At 40.2% G+C, this 23,379-nt stretch overlaps 1 protein-coding gene across 2 annotated transcripts; it reads right to left on the bottom strand.

The window, feature by feature from the left end:
• Positions 1 to 9,017: 9,017 nt before the first annotated feature.
• bmp5 (bone morphogenetic protein 5) lies at positions 9,018 to 21,439 on the bottom strand. Of its 2 annotated transcripts, none has more exons than XM_070541958.1 (7): positions 20,197 to 21,439; positions 17,749 to 17,941; positions 12,891 to 13,043; positions 12,396 to 12,589; positions 10,326 to 10,402; positions 10,083 to 10,193; positions 9,018 to 9,953 (listed from the first exon to the last, which is right to left on the bottom strand). In XM_070541958.1, the coding sequence occupies exons 1-7, from the start codon at positions 20,684 to 20,686 to the stop codon at positions 9,804 to 9,806; spliced, it is 1,368 nt and encodes a 455-aa protein (XP_070398059.1). In that variant the 5' UTR covers positions 20,687 to 21,439; the 3' UTR covers positions 9,018 to 9,803. The 2 variants fall into 2 exon arrangements, with proteins under 2 accessions (XP_070398059.1, XP_070398060.1); XM_070541959.1 differs by having other exon boundaries at positions 9,827 to 9,953; positions 10,066 to 10,193.
• Positions 21,440 to 23,379: the final 1,940 nt, after the last annotated feature.

The following is a 23,379-nucleotide window of genomic DNA, read 5'->3' as shown; positions in this document are numbered from 1 at the left end:
TTTTGATTGTTTTCAAAGTGATGCCAATCTTTTTTCAACAGATGCCCTCACAAACGTTATATTTATAAATACATATTTTGCAACTGCATTTATTTATGTATTAGTTTTGTTTCTATTATATTGACTTTGGTTTTTGGAGTTTCCAGAAGTAGAACAGGAGGCAGAACCTTCAACATTGGGGGTTTTGGAGGCAGACATCCATGTTTAGAACAAGCAAAACAATGCCTCTCTTATATCTGTTGTCTTTACTGCTATTGCTCAATTTTCTTTTCATAGTTTATTCCCCATCTCAAATTTGCCATCCTTTCCAAAATGTACCGGTGTCACTGGTTTTCTTGGCTAGAAACATTTTAACAAATTGGCATGTGATTGGACTTGGATGTGTTTATGTTCTTTGCTCTCAGATGACTTTTGTTGTAAACTGTTACCATATAAGAAAAATAAACTGAACTCAATAAAATGTTGTTGTCGTCTGTCGTTAGAAAAATGTTTGGTTTCCTCAAGAAAAGGTTTTCTTCTGTGTGTGTGTGTGTGTGTGTGTGTGTGTGTGTGTGTGTGTGTGTGTGTGTGTGTGTGTGTGTGTGTGTGTGTGTGTGTGTGTTTGCAGTCAGTTCATTCATCTCCTAAACCAAAGTGGCATTTTACTTTTTATCCTTTCAAGAACCCTTTGCGGCAGTGGTTTATCCTGACATTAAGCAGATGCAGGCAGTCACTTATACAACTGGCCTTCGGGGATTTCTTCCTTTTAAGGACTCAATATGATGCAGGTGAGTAAAAGTCTCTAAAGTTTGGGATAGAACGAAGAAAGACACCACAATTTACACAAGAAGTTTATGGAAGATAAATATATCTAATCGTGCAAATCTCCAAAAAGACACATTTAGTAACTCGTTTCTTCTTTTTGAAACTTTTGCAACCAGTTTGTTGCATTCCAGTCTCACTTTACTAGCATAAAAATTGCTAGATTCCAAATAAATGAACAAAAACCAACATACAGAGCCAAAATCCATACCCTAAAAAACAAACACAAATGATAAAAAAAAACTTTGACTTAAACTGGACTCAGTCTCTGAGGCTTTGCTGATTGGGTAAACAGATATGAGCAGACAGGAAAAAAGATGTGTTTGCAGGTTTGGAAGCACCTCTGGAGAACTGGAGTCTCACAGAACCTCGCAGAACCTTTGAAACCCAGAGAAGGTAAATATCTCAAGATATTAAAAAATAATGCAACAACGAATAACGATCAAAAAATCTCCTACAGCCAAGAATCTATTTTTGTTTGAGTGAGAAACAGATGTGGAAAACAGGTTTTTATGGACTACAGGTTCTCAACGTTGCATGAAAGAGGTCTAAAGACTCAGATGTTGACTGAAAACGAAGGGGAAGAAAGAAAACAGGAACCAGATTAAATCAATTTTCATCTGCCATCCGGTTTCAATTTCTTCTTTTTGGAACATCATAGGTTTAACTGAACTGTAACAACATGGGAGTCCTGGTGCTGAGAGAATTGCACATTATTATCACCCTGAAAGTCTTCAGAGGAGATGAAAGCAGTTTAGTCCTACAGGAACAAACTCCATCAATACAAACTGAAATGTTTAGAAATCATTCTTAAAGAGGAAATGTTACAATGCTTTTTGTCTTAGGTTATAAATAGTTTATAGTTCATTAAAATATGGCCGTTTCTCAATATGTATACTCGTCTGAACTTACTTACTTACTCACATGCTTGTGAAAGTCATCAACGCTGGCCTAAGAACTGTACCAAACCTAAGTACGCACCATGGATGTGTTCTTGTGCTGCCCATTGTATCAAGGATACGCCGATGCATTCTTCTGCAGACTTGGGTTAGCAAATTATCCCATAATGCATTGCACTGTGAACCATTAGGAACATACCAAATGAAAAATTGCACAGGAGAAAGCACATAACTAGTGTGTTTATATCAAAAATACAAATAATTTAGTCTGTTACTGTAGATAATTGTGTCTAACCTGTAAAATTTGTTGTGTGTGTTTTTTTCTAACTCTTCACAATGCCTCAAAATGCTAATTAGATAATCCACTATCAAAATAAAAGCAATAAAAGCCTTAAATAGCTCTGTTTGGATGAAAAATAAACATCATTTTTCCATAATTTAACAGCTGTAAAGGCTAGTATTTAATCAAATTTGACAAAAAGTGGACCAAATAGTATCCAGTTGTTTCCATTATTGTTATTTTGTTACTGAAGGGACAAATTAGACTTATTTTATTTCAGATTGTTTTTTTAACCCTAGCCATGACGTAACAGCGTATCGTTCTGTTCCAAAATGCCGTCCTCGTCCGCCCGTACTCGCTAGGACAAACTTTCTGCTGCAATAGCCATTAACACATTTGACATTTACACACTAGCATACTTGGCTAAAGAGAAACGACCCATGTTCTGATGTTCTTTGCACTAAATCCTTCTTGCTCTCACTTTCAGCAATTTTAATCTTGACATTTTCATAACCTTCCAGAATGAGCTGTTTCAGGGCTCTGCCACTTTAAGAAAACGAGCTGGAGCTGGCCATGCCCCCCCCCCCCCCCCCCCCCCACCCCCCGGCCGCTGCTCAGGCTGCTATAGGCTGGGGACCTCCGAATTCCAGGAGTGCCTTCTAGTAGCTGTTCCTCCAGCTCTCTCTTGTGAGGTGATTGCTTTGTAACTTCTCCATTAGTGACATCACAAACGACTCGTTTTAGACAAGAAATCCATACACCGACAGAAAATGAATGGATTGTTTTTATTTTTATTTTTAATGATTGGAGTGTTTATAGAGGCGGTAGAGACCCACGTGGCAACACAAAAGAATGCAAAAGGTGCATTTTGCATAATATATCCCCGTCAAATAGATAATATATTTTTCAAATCTCCATTTTCTTTCATGAAAGGAAAATGTTTTTACTGGCACAACAGAAATATGAAAATTCCTAAATAAAATGTTTCAAAACGAAGTTCAGTGTTTTCAATAAGTCATCTTTGAGTTAACTTTCCCTCAGAGACAGCATGTGTATTAGAGATTATCCTCACTGCGATCACAGCCCGAGGCTTTGGTCACCACAGATCAATATGTTTTGTGTCAGCTCAGGAGTTTTTACGGTATTATACACACTTTCCATCTTTGCACGTGCACGTCACCATACCACTGGGACTCACTAGAATATAACGTTGGCAGCTATAGACAGAGAGAGTAAAACGTGTGGTAAATCTCACCGGTCGATGATTAGCACAATTTGTCACGCCATCCGTTCTCCACAGTTGGATGTAGTCAAGCAGATGTTCCCAAGCAGCTCCATATTTGCTGAGCAGATTTTGCGTTTTACAGCAGAAGACTTTATAGGTGGATTACAGCTCCACCTGGATCATAAAGCACAGAGATTTCCTTCAGTGTGTTCGTATCCTCTGAGGCAGAAATTTAATTTCCCCGCAAAATTTACTGTTGCCAGAAAATACATGAACTGGGTTAAGTTGTAGCTGCTGACATTTTTGTGTGCCTTCAGTGATAAACTCTGACTACCAAAGCAGGTTCTATTTTCCCCCCCAAAACTAATTATTGCTCATTTTTTTAAAGAAGAAAAACTTTGGTATCTAACATTTATGGAGGGTTTTCATTGTGGTAATATTATCCCACGGTTTTGGAAGGAATACTACAGTTTTTGTATAAACAGACTTTAAATTATGAAATGTTTTAGTTTGCATGTACTGGATCTAAAATGAAACGTAGTATCTCTATGAAAGCAACAATAGATTTTTTTTAACTTTAAGCTAGAGCTTTAACGTTGACCTCAGCATGGACGTAGTTTTGTTGGGGAGGCGGGCTAAACTAGCTTTTAAGTCAATTTTTGTCCCCTGCACTTTTTACCGTCCCAAAACAACATTACGCTATATTAAATAGACACAGATTGAGCTCTAGGACCAAGCGGAAAACAACTGCTTGTGTTGAAGCCTGTTTCTAGAATCATCCATAAGCTCATCTATTGGCTCTGCTGATACTTGCTAACGTCTGATCAGTCTTTACTGCCACCTGTGTAGTTCTGCATTCCTGACATTGCATAAAACAGCCTCTATAGGCTTTAGTTTAATACATATGCTATACTTACAGTAAAGACCCCCCAGTCCTCATGCCAGTTGTGTCCTAAGCACTTCTACAGTCAAACTACGTCCATGGATCTCAGTGAGTGCGTTTACATGCAGCCAGTAACCCTTTAAAAACCAGAATATTCACAATAACCCGGTTCCGCAGGTCCATGTAAACACCTCCAAAAACCCGGATATGCTCATAACTGGGTTTTTAAAAACCCGGTTATTACACCTGGGGTAACCCTTTTCTAACCCGAATGTTTAGTCGTGTAAATACATATCGGGATATCCCCATCAAAGCGTGTGTTCTGCGCATGCTCTGTTCGCAAGGAATCTTGGACTTTTGAGTAGCGAGACGTCTTGTGTGCGCCAGAACACCGAAGTAAACAACAAGTTGGGAGCAACATGGCGAGTCGCGGCACAGCACCACACTTTTGGAGTGACGAGGAAACTAAAGCGCAAACAAACGCCGTCGCTATCTCTTCCGAACTGGGAATCATGTTGTTGTTTTCACGGATACCGGAACAAGAAGGACCGGAAATGACGCATATTGCGTCTGGACGTAGTCCATACGTCCTGACGCTACCCCAACGTCCGCATTTAAATCGGGTTATGCAAGTTAGAGGTAACTCTTTCTATTTATGCTTGTAAACGGGTTATTCTGATCAACTCAGAAACCCGAATACCGACCTTAACCCGATCATAACCCGGATATTGGCTGCATGTAAATGTAGTCAGTGATTGTTGAGTAATAAACTTGATGAGTTTGATATTTGACAGCATTCTGCAGCCCTCTGGTGTCGAAAAAAAATTAATAATTAAAAAAACACACTAGATAGTTTTGTGGAGTGGAGCTCTTTACCTGCTTTACAGCTGTTAGCTGTCATGATAGCAGTTAGCATTTTCAGTTCGCCAATCATTAAAAACACAAGAAGAAAAAGAAGTTTGCTTTTTCTGTTGACATCATGATGGAGCCTGGAAGTAAAAGTAAGAGAGTAATGTCTTTGAAGGCAAAGAAAAGAACTAAAACCAGATTGAACACCGGCACAGCCTACACTAGTTTGAGGGGGCTACAGGAGGCTACAAAATCACAAACTGATGGTGACCTGGCTTTGTTGCTACCAGACTTGTAAGTAACACTATTTTTGTCATACAGTGTGGGTCTTTTTACTTTGTGGTTTATTCTAGTATTAGCTGACTCGTGTTAGCTCGTTGTTAGTGCTAGCTACACAGTAGGGCTGTTTACGTTAGTTGTAGCTCCACTATCAACCAGTTGTCACGACGTGCCGGTGAGTGGAACGGAGGTGAGGATCCACACGCTGGGGAGGAATCAGGCAGGTAGACAAACTGGGTAACGTAAAAGGTTTTAATAACAAACACATGCAGGACATGGGAACAATGAGCCAACAAGAGACACAGAACTGGAGGGGTTTAAATACAAGAGGGCTGGGAGCTCGGGTGATTGGAAAACGAGAGGCAGGTGGGAGCAATTAACAGAGACGCAGGCTGAACCAAATGGGGAGACAGGACAGGGTGTGACACCAGTAGGTTGATAATTAAGTGCTAAAATTAAGTTAAACAGATTAGGCATGTTTAAATTTGCCTGTCCTTTAGTGCACTGATTCACACTAAACACATCTTTGGTCCCAGAAGGAGTTAAACACCCTGCTTGTCTTCTTTGGCTCATGTGTCACCTTTTAACCTTTAAGTTTATGTGCCCCTTGATGCAAACTGCTCCATAGATTGGCAACAAGAGCACATGACTAACCTGCATAATAAAGATGAGATCAGGCACGGTTGGCATGTCATGCTAAGAGAAAACCACCAAAGAATCATAAAAGACTAACATGCTTTATGATCGTCGTGAAAAATATGTTTCGCCGAGAAAAAGAAAAAGAGAAACAACAACGATAAATCCGTTTTATAGTTAGCCAGAAGAAAGTTCAAATGTATCTGTTTATTAGATTCTCCGAGTTTAACCCATACATGCATGTTTTCTAAATAAATACCAGCTTGAATCCACAGGTGCCAGCGATATTAATTGGAAGCGACAGTTCAGCTCACAAACAGTCCACTGTGACTCAGAGAACTTTAAACCATCTCTTCTCAGACTCAGGAAGTGCATATGTGAATAACAAGCAAACATTTTTTTTTACTTGAGTGTGTGTTGCCCTCTATGAGGACACATTCCTCACTGTCCTGCTGCAACCTTGTCATACCAAACAACATGTAAAAATGCGACCCATCTGGTTTTCCTTTTCAAGAGGGACTGATTGAGCTGTATGGAAGCCGCGGCCCACCCACAGAACCAGAATAAGGAGAACCACATGTGGGGGAGATGAATTAGGTAAACTGCACAACATTATTATTAGATACAGTTTCACTTAGCCTTGTGGATGGACTGCAAGACGACACCATGAAAATAAACTTTAAGCCACAAGAGGAAAAGGATCCAAACACAGGAAAAATCAATAAAATGCAGCATTAATAAACTAAACATACAAGTACATGTATATTTTTAGTTTAAAATAAGCATCATCTAGGGTATTGTCTATCCTTTCTGACTCCCAGGTTTGTTGCATTAACTTAAATATGTTTTTAAGTCAGACAACAAAATATAATATAAAGCATCATCTCTGATTGGATCTGTGGTTCTCATATTGTTCCGGACATCTCTGAGTGGCCTGAAGTGTTTTTATTGGTGGTCTGACAAGATTAGTAGCTGTTATGTCATTACTAAGTGATATTTTAGCTATATTTATGTATCTGCTTCCTTCTGGCGATGATGTAAATTAGATTAAAATACCAGAATTAGCTTTCTTTATCGACTAAAATCCAATTTACTTTGTCAACACACATTCTTAGCCTGCTTTCTTGTTCAGGATCTGATATTATTTAAATCTGTTTATGTAACAACTACATTTTTTACACTTTGAGTGAGATGCATGAATTATTCAAAGAAAAAAAACATGGACTTTGAGATTATCCAGCTTGGTTCAGAGGTGTATGACTAGTCAGATAATCGTTGAGGCTCTTTTGGCTCATGGCAAAGATTTTTTTGACCATTGATTGGCATGATTTTATTTTGCACAATCTACAGAAAACATGACCCTAAAAAAATCAAGAAAGCGTGCTTGTCAGACAAAGTAGAAATATTGCTGAATTGGAATGAACCTGTGATCTAAAAACAGTAGATTGGATTGTTGAGTGCTTGGTGTAATCATGCCAGGCAACAGGCCACAGGAATGCAAATCAGGCCTCAAGCCAAGAGTTAAGCTAGCAGGTGGCCTCTTCTTTTCACCGAATGTCAACACTCCTTTTTCGATGGAGCCCACATAACATCTGGGCAGGCCAGAGCCACTGCTTTTAATTAAGTCCAATACAGTTACTCAATGTTCTGCCTTGATGAAAAAAAAATATGCAAAAAGACTGAGATGAATACGGGGTAGGTAGGGGGTGCAAGAGTACATGTTCTGTATTCTGAGGTCACGACATTTGTATAGAGAAATATTCATCATTTACCTAATATTTAGATCTCCAGAACCATTGAAAATGACTGCAATCAAAAATTTGGGGAATCCATTGCACTTCCCAGGATTTTGTGCTGATTCCAAATAAAGTGGAAATGCAATAATGTTGATTCCATCTTGGTTCATCATTTTTACCTTCCCAGAAGTTTAAATGCTAACAAATATTTTTTTTTCTCAATGCAAACAGACGGAAGGAATACCCCAAAGCAAATATAAATAGTGATGGATGGATGACAATGAACGTTTTGGTCAGGGTTTGGAGGTCACAGTGTTTAACTCAACCACTAACATTACAGCTCCTCCAGAGCATGTCAACAATTTACATCATGCTTGTTAAACATTTATGAATCTGAGATGGTAGTCCGGCAACAGGATGCTGAACAGCCACAGACCTCCAAACAGAAATGCTATAAAGGACAAGATGAAGTTGAGGAATTACATCTGGAAGTGTGTGTGTGTGTGTGTGTGTGTGTGTGTGTGTGTGTGCGTGCGTGCGTGTGTGTGTGTGTGTGTGTGTGTGTGTGTGTGTGTGTGATGGTGGTGGTGGTGGGGAGTTATTTTTTTATCCTAGATGATTTATTTTTAAATATTCTATATGTAGAGTTTAGGTTCATAACCGGAGCAGAGGAAACTGTAAAATCAAGTAAAAGTTAAAAAAAGATCATTTTGTTTTTCTAGTAGTACCTTTATTAAGATACAGAGATACCATCAGTACATTCTACTTCACAAAGTTAAGTCAAACAATGAAGAAAATGTGTTTCAAATTAGGAAAAAAAGTCCAGAAATATTAGGAACAAATGGTTAATCATAATACATTTTTCATTGCAGAAAAAATAACTATATATAAAAAAATCCCTTTTAGGTATAATTTAGAGTTAAAATAGAAAATCTGGCTTAAATAGAATGAAATTGAAGAAATGCTAAAAGACAGTGACAGCCTGAAAATGGCTCTAGGTGGTTGGGTTTCGAACAGAAAATACATTTTTGTCTCCCAGTGAACCAATCTGACATTTTCAACAGTTGTCCTACTTGTGCTAATTGTCCCAACAGCACCGCACTACTCAAAATATTAACTAAACAGTCCTACCCTGTAAAAAAATTAAATGTTACTTTAACTTAATAAAGTCATGTAATCTGGTTCCGAATTGTTTTTAAAACTTTAAACTAGAGCTTTAACGTTGATCTCGGTGATTGTTGAGTTAGAAACTTGACCGATTTTATACCTGACACCAATGTGCAGCTCTTTGCTGACCAAAAACTGCACTTGTTAGTTTTGTGGAGCAGGTAGGTGTCCTAGGAGGCACTGTGTACCTGCTTTATGGCTGCTAGCAATTAGCATTTTTTCTGTTGGCACCATGGTGGAGGTTTAATGGGACCAGTTGACATAACTTGGTTACTTTAATATTTATTTTCTGAGAGTGTGAATTTTATTACATTGTTCTACATTTTTATCCATTATTGCATGTTTGATAACACACAAATCAGCTCAGAAATATGGAATTTAACCAATGAGTATACATTCTTACATATTTACAACTCAACAAGTACAGGTGAAATGAAAAGGCCCGTTTGTGGTCTCTAACAAAGCGCCTTAAAAACGGCACTTCTTCTGGTCATTAAACGCCACATTTCAAATCACACATCTGCTCTCCTCATCCCCCGAATGGATTAAAAGACAGCAAACCTTGACAAAGTAAAACATTTTATATCACTCTGCGGACGCCTTTAGGCACTGATCAATTATGTCACTCACTGCTGAAGCAGTCGCAAAATGTCTTAGCAAATTCCTTAAACGGTTAAGAGGCCAGCCATCATGTTTCTTGGTCCCTTTTCTCCCTTGCAGGAATTTCTCAGAACGACTACAGTGAAAACGTGGCTAAAAACTAAAAAAAAAAAAAAAGAAACACAAATTTGGACTCCAGTGAACTAAAGATAAAAAAGTATATGCCAATGGACACGGATGTTTTAGATAATTTATGTAAAGTAAAATAAACATTTCAAGCTAAAGATTTAAATATCACAATATTCAGTGCTAACTTAAAAACATCAAACAAAAATAAATTAAGCAAGAAAACCTTATACACATAATACTGTACATCACATCACACCTGCAGCAGATGTGTTTTCCAGCATTTCCCACATCGGACCACCATAATTTAAACACCTCATTACTAATGGCACCCACAAGATCTGACCACCATATTTCTATATTTTTTCAGAATAACATTTGAGCTGTCGTCGAAGTAAAGCACTGATATTGCGTTGAGCTTTGTTGGGGCGCAGCATGGCTTTGGCACGTTGTCAGGAAACATTAGATGGACCTAAAAATGATAGCGTGTTTAAAAGTGGAGAAAAATACAAAGAAGTCCACATTTTGATGATATGAATATTAGAAGGTTAATATGATTGTTGACAACATATAGGTGCAATCACCTCTTAATGATACTCACTAGGGTTTGCACAATTGCGTGGTTTGTAGCGTTCATGTGAGCGTTGAGCGGAAATGAGCATTCGCCATCACAGTAAAAAGCAGCATACCCCTCTGGTGCAATAATCCAGTCCTTTACAAATAAACAAACAAAACAATAAATTCATTTTATAATTTATGATAAAAATGGTTTTTCTCCAGTCCCCACATTGTATTTTGTTTATGTTAAACATTTTGCATAAAATGTTAAATTACAGAATCCTACCTGCCAACCCAAGTCCCGAAAGCTGACGTAAAGCTCATGTTTCTTACAGGCTTGCTTCTGTTCACTTGTGTTCAAATCTATAAGATTATTAAATGAACAAAAATTAAGAGATGAAAGAAGAACGGGTGCTGATTTACAACATATCCATCCATCCATTTTCATCCGCTTATGCAGGGTTGGGTCTCGGGGTAGCAGTCTAAGAAGAAAGGCCCAGACTTCCCTCTCCCCAGCTACTTGGCCCAGCTCCTACAGAGTAATCCCAAAGCGTTCCCTGTCCAGATGACAGACACAGTCCCTCCAGCATGTCCTGAGTCTTTCCTTGGGTCTCCTCCTAGTTGGACGTGCCCAGAAAGCCGCAGAGAGGCGTCCAGGAAGCATCCAAACCAGATGCCTATGCCAAGTCAACTCTCGATAAGTGTTAATTTTGACAAGAAATTGTAATTTATATTTTGTCTTAGTCTTTTACAATTTAGTCATCTAATATCTTTTAATTGTATTCTTATTTGAGTAGACTAACGTATATGCATTTTTTGTCTGGTGAAATAATTTTCAACCTCTGAAAAGGAAATGTTAACTACACCTACTTGAAACTGTAAATGCGAAAAATTCACATTCCACACTTTGGATCAGTAAAACTATATATTTTAATAACAGTAATTATTGAAAAATACTGTTTGAAAAGTGCCTCTCAGTACTAATATAGTAAACAAAACACCTTGTGATTTTTATCTCGAGAGGCGCTATATATAAGATCGTTCTTTTTCTTTCAAATCTGTATAATGTGAAGTAATATTTTTGAACATGACAGGAAATGACATCATACTATCAAAACAATAAAACATGTGAAGAGGTAAACTAAAAGTAGGAATTGTATTTAGATTTATTATTTAGTTCTCCCTAGTAATCATGTACTAAGGTGGGCTGCCTGAACTTTTTTCTAGATCGTCTGACTGTTTTCTTCTCACAAAACCACGTTCTTTAGTTTGAGGGAGATAAAGGTGTCATGTTCTGTGTCCCTTTGGTTCCCAGCCCCCTCAAGGTGTCCCCTCCTGTTCTGTGTCCTTGTAGTCCCCAGCCCTTTTTGTCCCCAGCTCCCTCCAGGTTTTCCTCATGTTCTCTTGGTCTCTCCACTGTAGTTTTCTATAGGTTTATGATCTCAGTTCTTTGGTCTCCTTTAGTGTGTGTGTGTGTTCCCTTCGCCACTTCAGATCATTCATTTACTTATTGGTTTCCCATGTGCCCAATTCCCCACGCACCTGCTCCTCGTCTCCTATCTCCCAGCCCTGTGTACATAACCCTGTCTGTGTCTCCAGTGTTTGTCGGTTCATTGTCTTTTGTCAGCGTTGTGACTATAGACTCTGGCTCATGAGACAGCTTTTGTTTTCGACTTTTTGAACGTTAGAATTTTGACTTAAGAGTCCTGCAGTTTTGCCTTTTAGTTAATCATCCAAATAAAAGGAGTCTTTATTTATACAGTCTCTCTAGCCTGGAGTTGTGTGGTGTTCTGAGCTTTGGGTCCAATCCTCCTGCGCTCGCAGCTTGACAAATGGAGGCTACTAATCAGACTGATGATGACCTGGCTTTGTTGCTATTGGACTTGTGAGTAATACTTTTGTTTGTCCAACAGTGTGGATCTTTTTACTTTGTGGTTTATTTTAGTTTTAGCTGCCTTATGTTAGCGTCAGCTCGTTGTTACCACTAGCTATAGCTGGGTTGTTTTCGACAGTTGTAATTCCACTCTCAACCAGCAGGGTGGAGGAGTAGGAAACTGCTCTGTTACTTTAGCATAACAACATATACCAATGTATATTACTATTCACATTTAAGCAACTAGGTTTAATGGGACCAGTTGACATAACTTGGTTATTTTAATATTTATTTTCTGAGAGTGTGAATTTTATTACCTTGTTCTACATCTTTATCCATTATTGCATGTTTGATATCACAAAAATCAGCTCAGAAGTATGGAATTTTACCAATGAGTAAACATTCTTACATATTTTCAACTCAACAATTACAGGTGAAATGAGCAGTTATTAAATAAAACACTTCCTGATTTATTGCACATACCTCCAGGTTTTGGCGTTCTCATTGATTCTTGTTGGTTGTTAGATTTATTGCGATTGTGGTTTTTTTTTTTCCCGTTGGCAGCTCTGACAGAGCGAAGCAACACCCCACTGGCCTTAAAGAAAGCAACCATGAACGGCTGTTTGGACTGCGGCCCGTTCCTCCCGATGATTCCTGCAGATTTTATGTTTATACTTCTTCCTTTACAAAAACAGAAAATAAATACAACTTTCAAAACAGCAATTAAAGAAATGGCTCATTTAGGACTAAGTCCATTGCGAGTTCTTAGTCAGATGATGCAAAAAGTCATTTGATTTATTTTTTTCAGACTTCAGGCTTTGCTTTCTGTGCTAAACTCAAGACTTTTTTAAGAAAAAGGTTGTTAGCAGACGCAACTGATTGTCTAAAAATATAAGCCACTTGACTATTTTGTTCAATAAAGTAAATTTGAGGGACTCTAAAGTGAAAAACAAACTTTGTGGAAAGAAAAAGCTTCACTTGCCATCTATAGTCTCCACACAGAGCTGGAGACCAAAGTTCTGCTGTGGGTTCATCACCCAGTGGTTACTGGTGGCTGTTATGTCAAACACTAACCACCCCCCATCAGACGCCTGGACCTTTTTGGAGTCTAGAAAGAATGTCTCAGCGTCTCTGAAAGTAAAAGAAAAACAGAAAAGTTAAGATGAACTAAAACAGACAAACGATTATGGCTAAAGGTCTTGACCTTTTTAAAGCTAAACATCTATTTCTTAAGGACTCCAGTAAATCAATGTGATCACTTTTGTTTCCTGGATGTGTACCAAAAAAAGCTGAAAATTTGTGGTGAAATGTGTGCCAAGATCTGCACAAAACATGTGAGTAGTTATGAATCGTATGTGTCAACTTGTGTGTATTTTTTGCTCAAAGGCCTGACACAAGGCGCCAATCAACTCAATTGCCTTCAAGCGGCGGATGGGATTAGGCAACAGCTATTAGGTTTTTGTGGTTACATCTATCCGGTCGGGGGCATTCGAGGTTTTTCCATGTGTCCTCAATAGTTCATGTGTTTATTATAAATGAAATAAAACTCTGGATTAATTCTTATGAAGGACCCGCTGCTGAACTTCCTCTTTTGAAAGGCACAATTTCAAACGTTGTGCAGTAATTTGATTTGTTTCTGTGTAACATTATAGACCCCACAACCGCATGTAGGAAGGAAGTTTGTGGTGATCTGGTGTCATTAAAAGTGTGTAACACTGCAAAACACTTTTAAAATCTTATTTCAGATTATAAACAGTTACTCTGAGTTTTTCACACAGGCTGAACATGAAAGTAGTCTCCTACACCTATCTCCTGCATTAGCTTCGGATAGAAAATAAATGGTGTAAGTATAGGAGGAGCTTGACAAATTACTTAACATTCATGGACTCACTCATCTTGGCTCGTGAGGGGGAAGGATGTTGTTGGCTTAGCGTCCAGAAAACAGCAGAGAATGTCTTGCATAGTAGAAGCTAACCGTTAGCATTAGCAACCCCACCAAATGGCAGAACTTCTTCAAACTTGTGTTATTTGTTGAGAACATCAACGTTGCAAGTCAGTGGTTGAGTTGCGTTACTGTCACTCAATCCGGGGCGAGATGTCCAAAAATCAGGAAATAAGATTCCAAATCTTTCCATCTGAAGCTCACGTGATGTGGCTCACTTCTACTTCCTGGAAATGGTGCACCAGTTTTTCTCCCTAAGTATGACTTACAAGGCATTAATTCGTACTAAAGACCACCTACAAATGTCTTGATTAAATGAGTGTTCCACACCTTTAAAGTCGCATCCAAAGGCAAAATATGACATTTGGTTATATTAGCATTTTTTATTCAGCAACAAAATTCAAAACCAGATTAAGAGGGACGAAATTATTTGTTTTCACCGTTTCTTCCTGTGACAGAAACTACAGCCAAAGCACAGTAATTATAAAATAATAAACTAGTTTTAGACTTCAACAAACATTTTATATATACCATACAGCATTCAACATACGTATGTTTCAAGTAGAACAAAAACAAAGAACTGGTGACATGAAATGAACTCGGTGAGCTTGAAGCGATGGGAATGTCTTGCTCCTGTTTGAGAACACCAATCTAAAATAGCTATTCTTGGTGAAAACATGTGTGAAAACATGAACTGAACATTCTTCCCCTTTAAGAAGGCAAAGTCCATTGACTTGGACCTCTTCAAAGCCCAGGAGGGCCATATCTTCCCTTCAATCACCCACACACATTTTTGGCAAGCAAATGTGGGCCCACTTTTAAGTACTCCCTAGTGTATTCAGCTATGTCGTGCTTTAAATTTTCAGAATATTGTTAAGGCAGGCAGGTGGCGGGCATAACAGTGAGCGCAGGATCTCCCAAGAGAGCCCCCTCTCCTCCCCCTCTGATGTGGGCCCTGGTGGCTTTTGCTAGGACGCGGCCCGCTTGGCAGGCAACACAAGACGAGTGATAACTGATGGACCTTCCAGGTCACATAAGTGTCCACGTTGCTAATGGAGTTCTCTTTATCCAAGAACTATATTTGTAAAGCAGACGGGGTGCCAATGAGGGAGAGCAGAGTTTCAGATAGAAGGATGACCGTTGGAGGCAGAAAGGACAATGGCTGTTGAAGTATTTGCCTTTTGCAAATGTGAAATAAGGCACAGGTTGTGAGTACTTTGCCTTACTTTTACCATCAAGAGGGAAGTAAATGGAAGTGCTTTTCCCAACAACTCAAAAGAATGAATTTTGTGGATTTGCCTGCATTTAAAAAGGTATTTTGCAATGTTCTTCATATGAATTTTTTCCAAACCACTGCATTCTATCGACGTGTTAATAACTAAGTTGAAGTTGATAGCAGCCATAATTCCCCCTAGTGGTCGGCTGCAGTATAGGTTTTACCCCCCTCATGTAAACAAACCAAACATTTTATTCTTCATTAAAATGTAACAAATTACCTTAGAATGTTTTTCTCCATGTGTACAAGTCGTCTAGTTTCTTGTGTATTTTGTCTTAACTCATTAACTGCCATTGACGACTAAAGTCGTCATTTTAAATTCAACCGTTCACTGCCATTGACGACTAAAGTCGTCGTTTGCATTTTTTTGATGTGTGGGCGTCGGAACGAGCCCCCGCACCGTGAGAACAAACATCTCAGCTCTAAAGCCGATCTTCATCCACATATGTCACACGTCACGTGATCAGGAAACAGAAAATCCACGTGTTAGGAGATCGTTCAGGGCCGCTGCTGTAATAAAAGTGAGGCGCGGACCGGAAAAGCTTCTGCAGCTCACAATTCAACAATGGATTATGAAAGAACGGTTAACGCTCGAAACGCGCTGATTCTTCCCGATGTAAGAGGTGAGTCTACTCTTTGTTTCGGTTGTTTTGGCGTCAACATCATCCTACAGCACAATGTTCTGTGACTCTTTAAAAAAACAGTAAAAACGGTGACAAACGCTGGCAGCGAATGGCTTTACTGATCAGGAAGCGGCTGGCAGTGAATGAGTTAAGGCTAGCTCACACGGCAGGATTTTCAAATGTCGTTTACACACAAACCATTTTCACTCATGGAAATTCCCTTCTTAGACAGCAAATCTTGTAAGATAAAACGTGACTTCTGAGTAAAAAAACATGGCGTAGGAGTAGCGTTCAACATGCTTCAGTCACCTCACCTTCTGATTAGCTAGCAGATTGTTCATTTGTCCCTGAAAATCAGACCGACAATCCAACGTGTTGGAAAGCCTGAATTTATGATCGGAGCAGTCCTGACATTCTTCCAGAGTGATCGGAGCGTTCATACAACCTAATTTATGCTTCTCTGTCCGTTCGGATGTGGAGTCACGCACACGTGTTGATGGAAGCATCTTCATTTCAGACTTCTCCACACACTGGGGAGTGTTGTAAAGCCATTCCCCACCAGGAAAACAGAGAACGTAGTGCTTTTCTCGGGAGGGGGGACATGTCTCTGATATTGTAGTCACCATTGTGTATTTAAATGTATTTCAGAGACTTTTTAACACGCACAATTTTGTCACTTATTCTCCTCCACCTCTTCATGCGGTCGCCACCTCCAAAGCCATGTTTCCTGTAATTTCCTTCCATGGATGAAAAATCTCTTTGTACTCCTTTAATGGAGGTTATAAATGTTTATATCGTTGGATTCTTCCGCCAGACGTTCTTACATCTGCTCCGTGTTTGTCTCTAGATATCTTTAACACCTTTTTTGGAGAATGTTGGTGCTGTTGACGAATTTAAAGAAAGAAGCATGCTGACCAATCACAGGCTCGCACTCTCCATTGCATTAAATGGACAATTTAAAAAAATCAGGCATGTCTCTCTCTGTCACCCTCTGCCACAGAGCCCTTGCTTCTTGGTACCATGCCGTAGTGTCTCCATAACACTGAAGATGGAGCAGTCCTAGGCTTAACACACAACAAAAGGTATGATTATCTGATAAGATTATCTTTAGAGCCATTACAGCAATCATACACAACTTTAAGATTGTTAGAAGGACAGGGTCTGGTCAAAATCGTTATAACAATCCTGCTGTGCGAACTGGACTTGAAGTGAGCCTTTTAAGACCTCTTGATGTTGCACTAAATGTTAGATTTTATGTAGTGAACTTTAGAGTCCTGGAACCCCCCAAGGTGCTTTACATCCGATATATTCGATTTTTTTCTATATCGGCCATCGTCCGAAATAGTTTTTAAGAGCCGATTAAAAAAAATTAAAAAATCAGGCACCTGTGCGGCCACCTTCAGTCACTACTAGACTGAAGAAAGGACCCGAAGGACCCCAACACGTGTGTTTTTTAATGTTTTGAGTTAGTTTTATATTTGAAGGTAAATTAATATTAAGAGATTTATTGACTTATTTAATTAACACTGCACACAGTGACTGTTCAGTTGTCTTTCACAATCAATGTGTTGCTAAAATGTATATAAATATATATCAGCATTAACAATTGGTTTTAGATATCGGCCATCAGCAACAAAATTCTTTAAAAATAAGTATTGGCATCGACCTTGAAAGAACCATATCGGTCGGCCTCTAATTCACCCCTGCACACACACATGCACACCCTGGTGCTGATGAGCTACAGTGTAGCCACACCTGCCCTTGGGTTCACTGGTTCACTGACAGAGACAAGGCTGCCGTACACAAGCGCCCCCGATACCTCCAACCACAATCGGCAGGCAAGGTGGGTTAAATCTTGCCCAAGGACACAATGACAGCAACAGACTGAGCGGGGCTCAGACCTGCAACCTTCCGATTACCGGGTGGATGCTTAACTCCTCTGCCACTAATCAGCACAGAGCTGAAGACACACCTGAAGTGTTCAACAACACTTACTTGTTCTGATATTCCTTGATGACTTGATAAATCACAACTTTCAGGCTGATGTTGCTGTAGCGCGCGTGACTCTGGTCCTTATAAATCCTGAACTCCGCTGCCGTCACTGCCTCTCCGTCTGGGATCTGAGTCAGGTCAAAACGAAACTCCTTGTAGTGTCTTCTTTGGTGAGAAAAGTCTTTATCTTTCTCCACTAGGAAAGAAAATATGAGATGATGATCTCATCTCTTAATGCCAAAGAGATTCAATATAAATGAAAATACATCCGAGTTCACCTCCTGAACCAGAGTTAATGCACAGAAAAAGAGGTTAATTTATCACATCTTCTTTTCCATTCAGCTTCCAATCCAAACAGTTAAAGGACCAACAAAAGCACTTTCCAGTTCATTAAATCAGTCAACTGAGTACAGGTAGCAGTTTCCAGACAGGCCCTCTACTGTGTGCCTTACTATGATGAATGGGCTGTCAGTTAAGAAAAACAGGCTGATTTCAATTAAAGAAACTTTCTTCAGCTCCTTAAGCGAGAGGAAAGACCAGACAGGAATCTTCAGCGCCACGTGAAGGTTCGCCCTGACCTCATTTCTGACCTGCCACTCACCTCTGGTGGTAAAATCCCAAAAGACCCACTCCGTGTTCTTCCAGATTTACGACTAAATCTGTCTAATGAAATAAGTAATGGAACGCATCCCCTTTAAAGGTCTGATTTTATTTTTATAGATGGAATAAAACATGAAAATAACATCAAACAAAATGATAAACTAAATAGTTCCAACAGCCCTCCCTTAGATGTTTCAGACTGAGGTCAGCGGATGTTCTATGTGATATCACGCCGTTTGCTTTCTTGATGTTTTATCAACAGAGGACGCCTGCGGTTACTTAGCACAAACAAGTCAGAGGCCAGGGCTGACTTTTACCCACTGAGTGGGCTCTATTAAATTAGCCACAGACTGTAATCTGAAGCAGAAGTGCCACTGAGAGCCAAGAGCTTTTAACTTTCAAACAGATTCAATAGCTTTACTCCCTGCTTGGACCCACCTGGGTGCATCTCAATTAAAGCCAGCTTGTTTTACAACGATTATGCAAAGTTCATCAAAAGATCTTTGTTACGTTTGCTCTGTGTTTTTTTTAAATCCACTTTCATTTTTCTGGTTTTTCATCATACAAGGAGCAAGTGAAGCTTGTTTTTACCTTTGCTGACATGTTTTCGGGCCCTCTGCTGCCTTCGTCAGAGCAACCTGCTCTGAGGAGAGGACGCCGAAACACGTCAGCAAAGGTAAAAACAAGCTTTATTCTTCAAAAGATGCTCTAATATCCAATTTTCTTTGTGCTTTTACCCACTCTATCCCGTCTTGGTGTTACACATTCTTGCGGTTACAGTAAACATAATAAACTGCAGGAAAGGCCGTATAGATGTTTGTAAAACCGCTGAGGTCAGTCGCCCTATTTGAGCGTATACTGTAATAAAGACAGAGCCCCATTGAGAAGTTCACTGACAGTCCCTAGATTGAGAGCAGAGCATTCAAGGCTGACAGTGTACATGCCCTGGTGTGGCGGTAAGTGGAAACAGATGGCCACAAACCAAGGTGAGGGATTAACGTTTCACCCAGATTCACTTTTACATGTTTCTCTCTATTTTAAGTAAATAAAATCCCCTCAAAAAAACCACAACACAAACATTGATTTTGAGTCTGATGATTATATGTTTCAGTGGTTATGATTTAGCGATTCACTTCTAGCTGCTGTTTAGTTTATTTTTGACATGTTTAACATTTGAATTCTCCTGATGCTTTCAAACAAGAGGAACAAGGCTTCAGAGCTTGCTCCGTAATGGTGACAGATCCTCACATCCATCAATATCACTCCCCTTTTAACAACAGGAAATAATTGAAACCAATTTTCTCAAGGTCAGACAGTCATCTGATAAGCTGCTCTGAACTGCCGGGTCAAGAGGTCACCGCTACCGAACAAATACAATCATTATCCACATCAACTGGCTTTTTAATGGAAAGCAGCACAAAACTGACAAATACTGAGCTTGATTGAGTTAAGTAGAAAAGTATTTTACACACACACACACACACACACACACACACACACACACACACACACACACACACACACACACACACACACACACACACACACACACACACACACAAAGCCTCTCAGCTACTCTGAAGAAACACTGAGAAAAAATGTTTTTGATAGTAAAACTAAATATGTTTGAGATCTTTTCTTTTTCATTCTGACGATGCTGTTTAAATTATTTTTGACAGGATAATTGATTAAGCAACTTGAACAGGCGGAGAAAACAGCGTTTTAGTCCTTATAACTAAATATTTGAATGTAGACTTAAATAATAAAGTTGTATTAAGGAGCTTAGAAGGACAAACTGGACAATAAAAAGGGAAATTGTGATTTATGATATTTCGGATCAATCAGACTCACCTAAATTAACAAAACTCATGACCAGGTCAGCGTCATTGAGGAAGCTGGTGTCGTGCGCCGTGCTGACAGCTGGACTGTGGCCCAGCAGAGGGGCCGCTCGGTACGGCTGTGCCACACGGGTGTACCCCGCGTGCTGTGGGTTGTAGTAACTTTTCCTGGAGTGCCCTTGGGCCTTGGCACCGAAGCTCTTCCCTGCGCCCCTGTGCAACTCCTCTTCCTCCACGGCCATGGCGTTGTAGAGGTCGAGCATGAAGAGCGGCGCGGAGGACGCCTGCTTCCCGGGAGAGAAGGGCCTCGGCCGGTGAGGCAAGCCCAGGATGGAAAGGATCTCTCTCTGGATCTCCCTGCGCTCGTGATTGCGCAACCGCCTGTAAATAAAACTGGAGTGCACATGGTTGTCACTCAGACCGCAAAAAGCGCAGGAGAGGAAAGTCAAAGTGCTCCACGCAAGTGCGAGAACGGCGCAGTTGGGAGCGGAACGCGCTTGCATCCTGACAAATATCTCACTTTGTGATGAACTACATCGCAGTGCGGGCGGGGAAAAAACACATATTCAGACGTTTTGCACGTGAAAATGCATCATTTCCCAGAAGAAGATCAACTTGCGGTAAAAAGTTCAAATGTGCGGGGATAAAAACAGCGCACCTTTTCGCGCGCGGCTGCTCAGGCTGTATCCAGAGAGTTTCCGAGTATTTATGGCGCTGTGACCCCGTCCCTCACCTTACTCCCCTGTCATGAAAAAAAAAAACTAGGTACGCCCAGGACGTGGAGGAATAATACGTTTCCAAGTGGATGAAATGTGGTGAACTGTGTCAAAAACGAGGAGAGAAACATCGACTCGTGCCTTTGCTCGTATTTTTTTAAAGTCTATTGGGTATAGTTACCCTTCGGGTCCATCCCACACTCAACTTTTGTTTTTGCATCCTCCTCTAGCGGCCGCAAAAAACCTTCAGCTCGGTCCCCATGATGAATGTGGCGGCTCAGGGGTGTAAAAGGAGACACTTGAAATCCGAGAGCCCGTCTTAACGAGTGAAAGACGAATGACAGAGCCTTTTAATCACCGCAAGTTATTGAAGTCTGCGTGTTTATGGGAGAGGACTTTGGTTGCAGTTTGCCGTTACTGTAAGGACTCCAACGTGGGAGAGAAAGTTTAAAATAAATCTCCAGCAAACATTAAATATCAGTTAAGATGAAAACATTGAATAAAAAATGTACAGCTGAGTCATGTCCAGTGAAAAATAGGCCTACAACTCATTTCAAATAGAAGACAGAAAGAACCTTCATACAGAAAATAATTTCCTTAAATAGTTTGGGAAATGGGCATAATATAAATAAAGTGAAATAGGAATAGCATATTACTGACAACAGGGGCGGTTCTATGGAGATCTAGGGTGGGCCAGTGCCACCCTGGACCCCTCTTGTGCCCCCCCCCCCCCCCCCCCCCCCGCTGAGGGCAGATAAGCAGATTTTATGTGATCATTTAGCTTAGAGATGTGGAGCTGAAGTGAAAAGAAGATGTTTTTATGTCATTTTGAAACAGATAACTAAGATCAAAGTAGTTTTTGAAAAATAGTTACAATTTGAAACTTGTCAAAAACTGTTCAATCTGAAACAACTCCAACTACATTTCTGTTATTTAGGCCCGAGCAGCGAAAGCGCTGCGAAGGCCTCTTGTTTTTGCTCTGATTATTATTATTTTTTGTTATTCCGTGCCCCCTTTGAACAGCTTTTTGGGGACCTTAACATACCCCAAAACTCACAATATTTTGCACACTTGTCAGGCCTGGTGAAAAATTTGATATTTTAAAGGTCCCAAAAAAATCGCAAAGAAAATGGCTGAACAGCGCCCCCTACAAAGTGAAAAAAACCCCTCTCCATAAAGCTTAGTTTATCGTACAGTTATGAAATTTGGTACACTTGTAGTACTCAACAGTCCGCACAGAAAAGTCTCTTGCAACCATGGTCAATATCAAACAGGAAGTCGGCCATTTTGGGTTGAAATGGCGATTTTTTGCCGTTTTTGCCGTTTTTAGGGTCCGTTTCTGATTGGATTGCTCAATCATTTTTCGCACGATCGTCTCAAAAATTGTGTAAAATTGCTCAGAAGGGATGGGCGAACAAAATGAGATAAGGATTCTGAGTTTTCGTATATGCTGAAGGGGCGGAGCCAGGCCTCGAAGTTTGACTACTCGCCAAAAATATTTAAATTGCTATAACTTCATAACTGAATGGAATAGAGTTACCAAACTTTCTGTGGTCATTCGTCATCCACCCACAAAGTAAATTGAATGGTCGGATGATGACATCACACAAGCCCCGCCCCCTCAGGACCAAAAAGATCAAGTTTTACTGTGAAAGGTCCCAAATTGCCCCATTTCACTTAATCACCACAAATTTGTAGCTGGTAACTCAAGACAAGTGGGGGTTGCTTGGCGTCACTTTATGGGAGTTTTCGGCAGAGGGCGGGGCTGTGGCGGCGCGGCGAATTCAGGCGTACCGCCTTGGCCTTACGTTTGCCTCCCATTTCGTCATTTCCAAAGATATCGTCACGAAACTTCTTGTGAGTGATCCTAGTCCGGCCCCCCAAAAGATCTGATGTGAACATCTGGTGGGCGTGGCCTATTTTCTGAAATAGCGCCCCCTAGGACCATTAAAACTGTCAGCCCCAAGCCATGCTTTGACTGAGGATTACGAAATTTGGTACACTAATGTGGTGTCTCAGGACCTACAAAAAAGTCTCTTGAAGCCAAGTGCAAAGTCGCACAGGAAGTCGGCCATTTTGGTCCAAGTGCGCGATTTAGTGGTTTTCACACACGTTGTTTGGAGAGTGATACTCCGTCGCCCTTTTCACCAATCACTTTCAAACTTCTGCTATATAGTCTTAAGACAGAGAGGAAAAAATTCAACCGTCGGATTTTAAATAAGTATAAAGGTGTGGGCGTGGCTAAGCCTCAAACTTTGACCTTTCGCCACGCCACTCTTTTTTTCACAGCTCCTTATTGGACTCCTTTTACCCAATCACCAGGAATCTCTGGTAAATAGCAGCAGGCAAGTTGAGGTCACTTGGTCTCCAGTACTGGAAGGTTTTGCAAAAAGGCGGGGCTTTGGGAGCATGGCGAAATTCGCCATCACGCCATGGAAATACGTTTGCCTCTCATTTCTTCATTTATCGTGATATCACCT

This window comes from Nothobranchius furzeri, chromosome 12 (assembly GCF_043380555.1).
Source record: "Nothobranchius furzeri strain GRZ-AD chromosome 12, NfurGRZ-RIMD1, whole genome shotgun sequence".
NCBI lineage: Eukaryota > Metazoa > Chordata > Actinopteri > Cyprinodontiformes > Nothobranchiidae > Nothobranchius > Nothobranchius furzeri.
The sequence above is the reverse complement of the archived record's forward strand: the minus strand, read 5'-3'. Positions and strand labels throughout refer to the sequence as shown.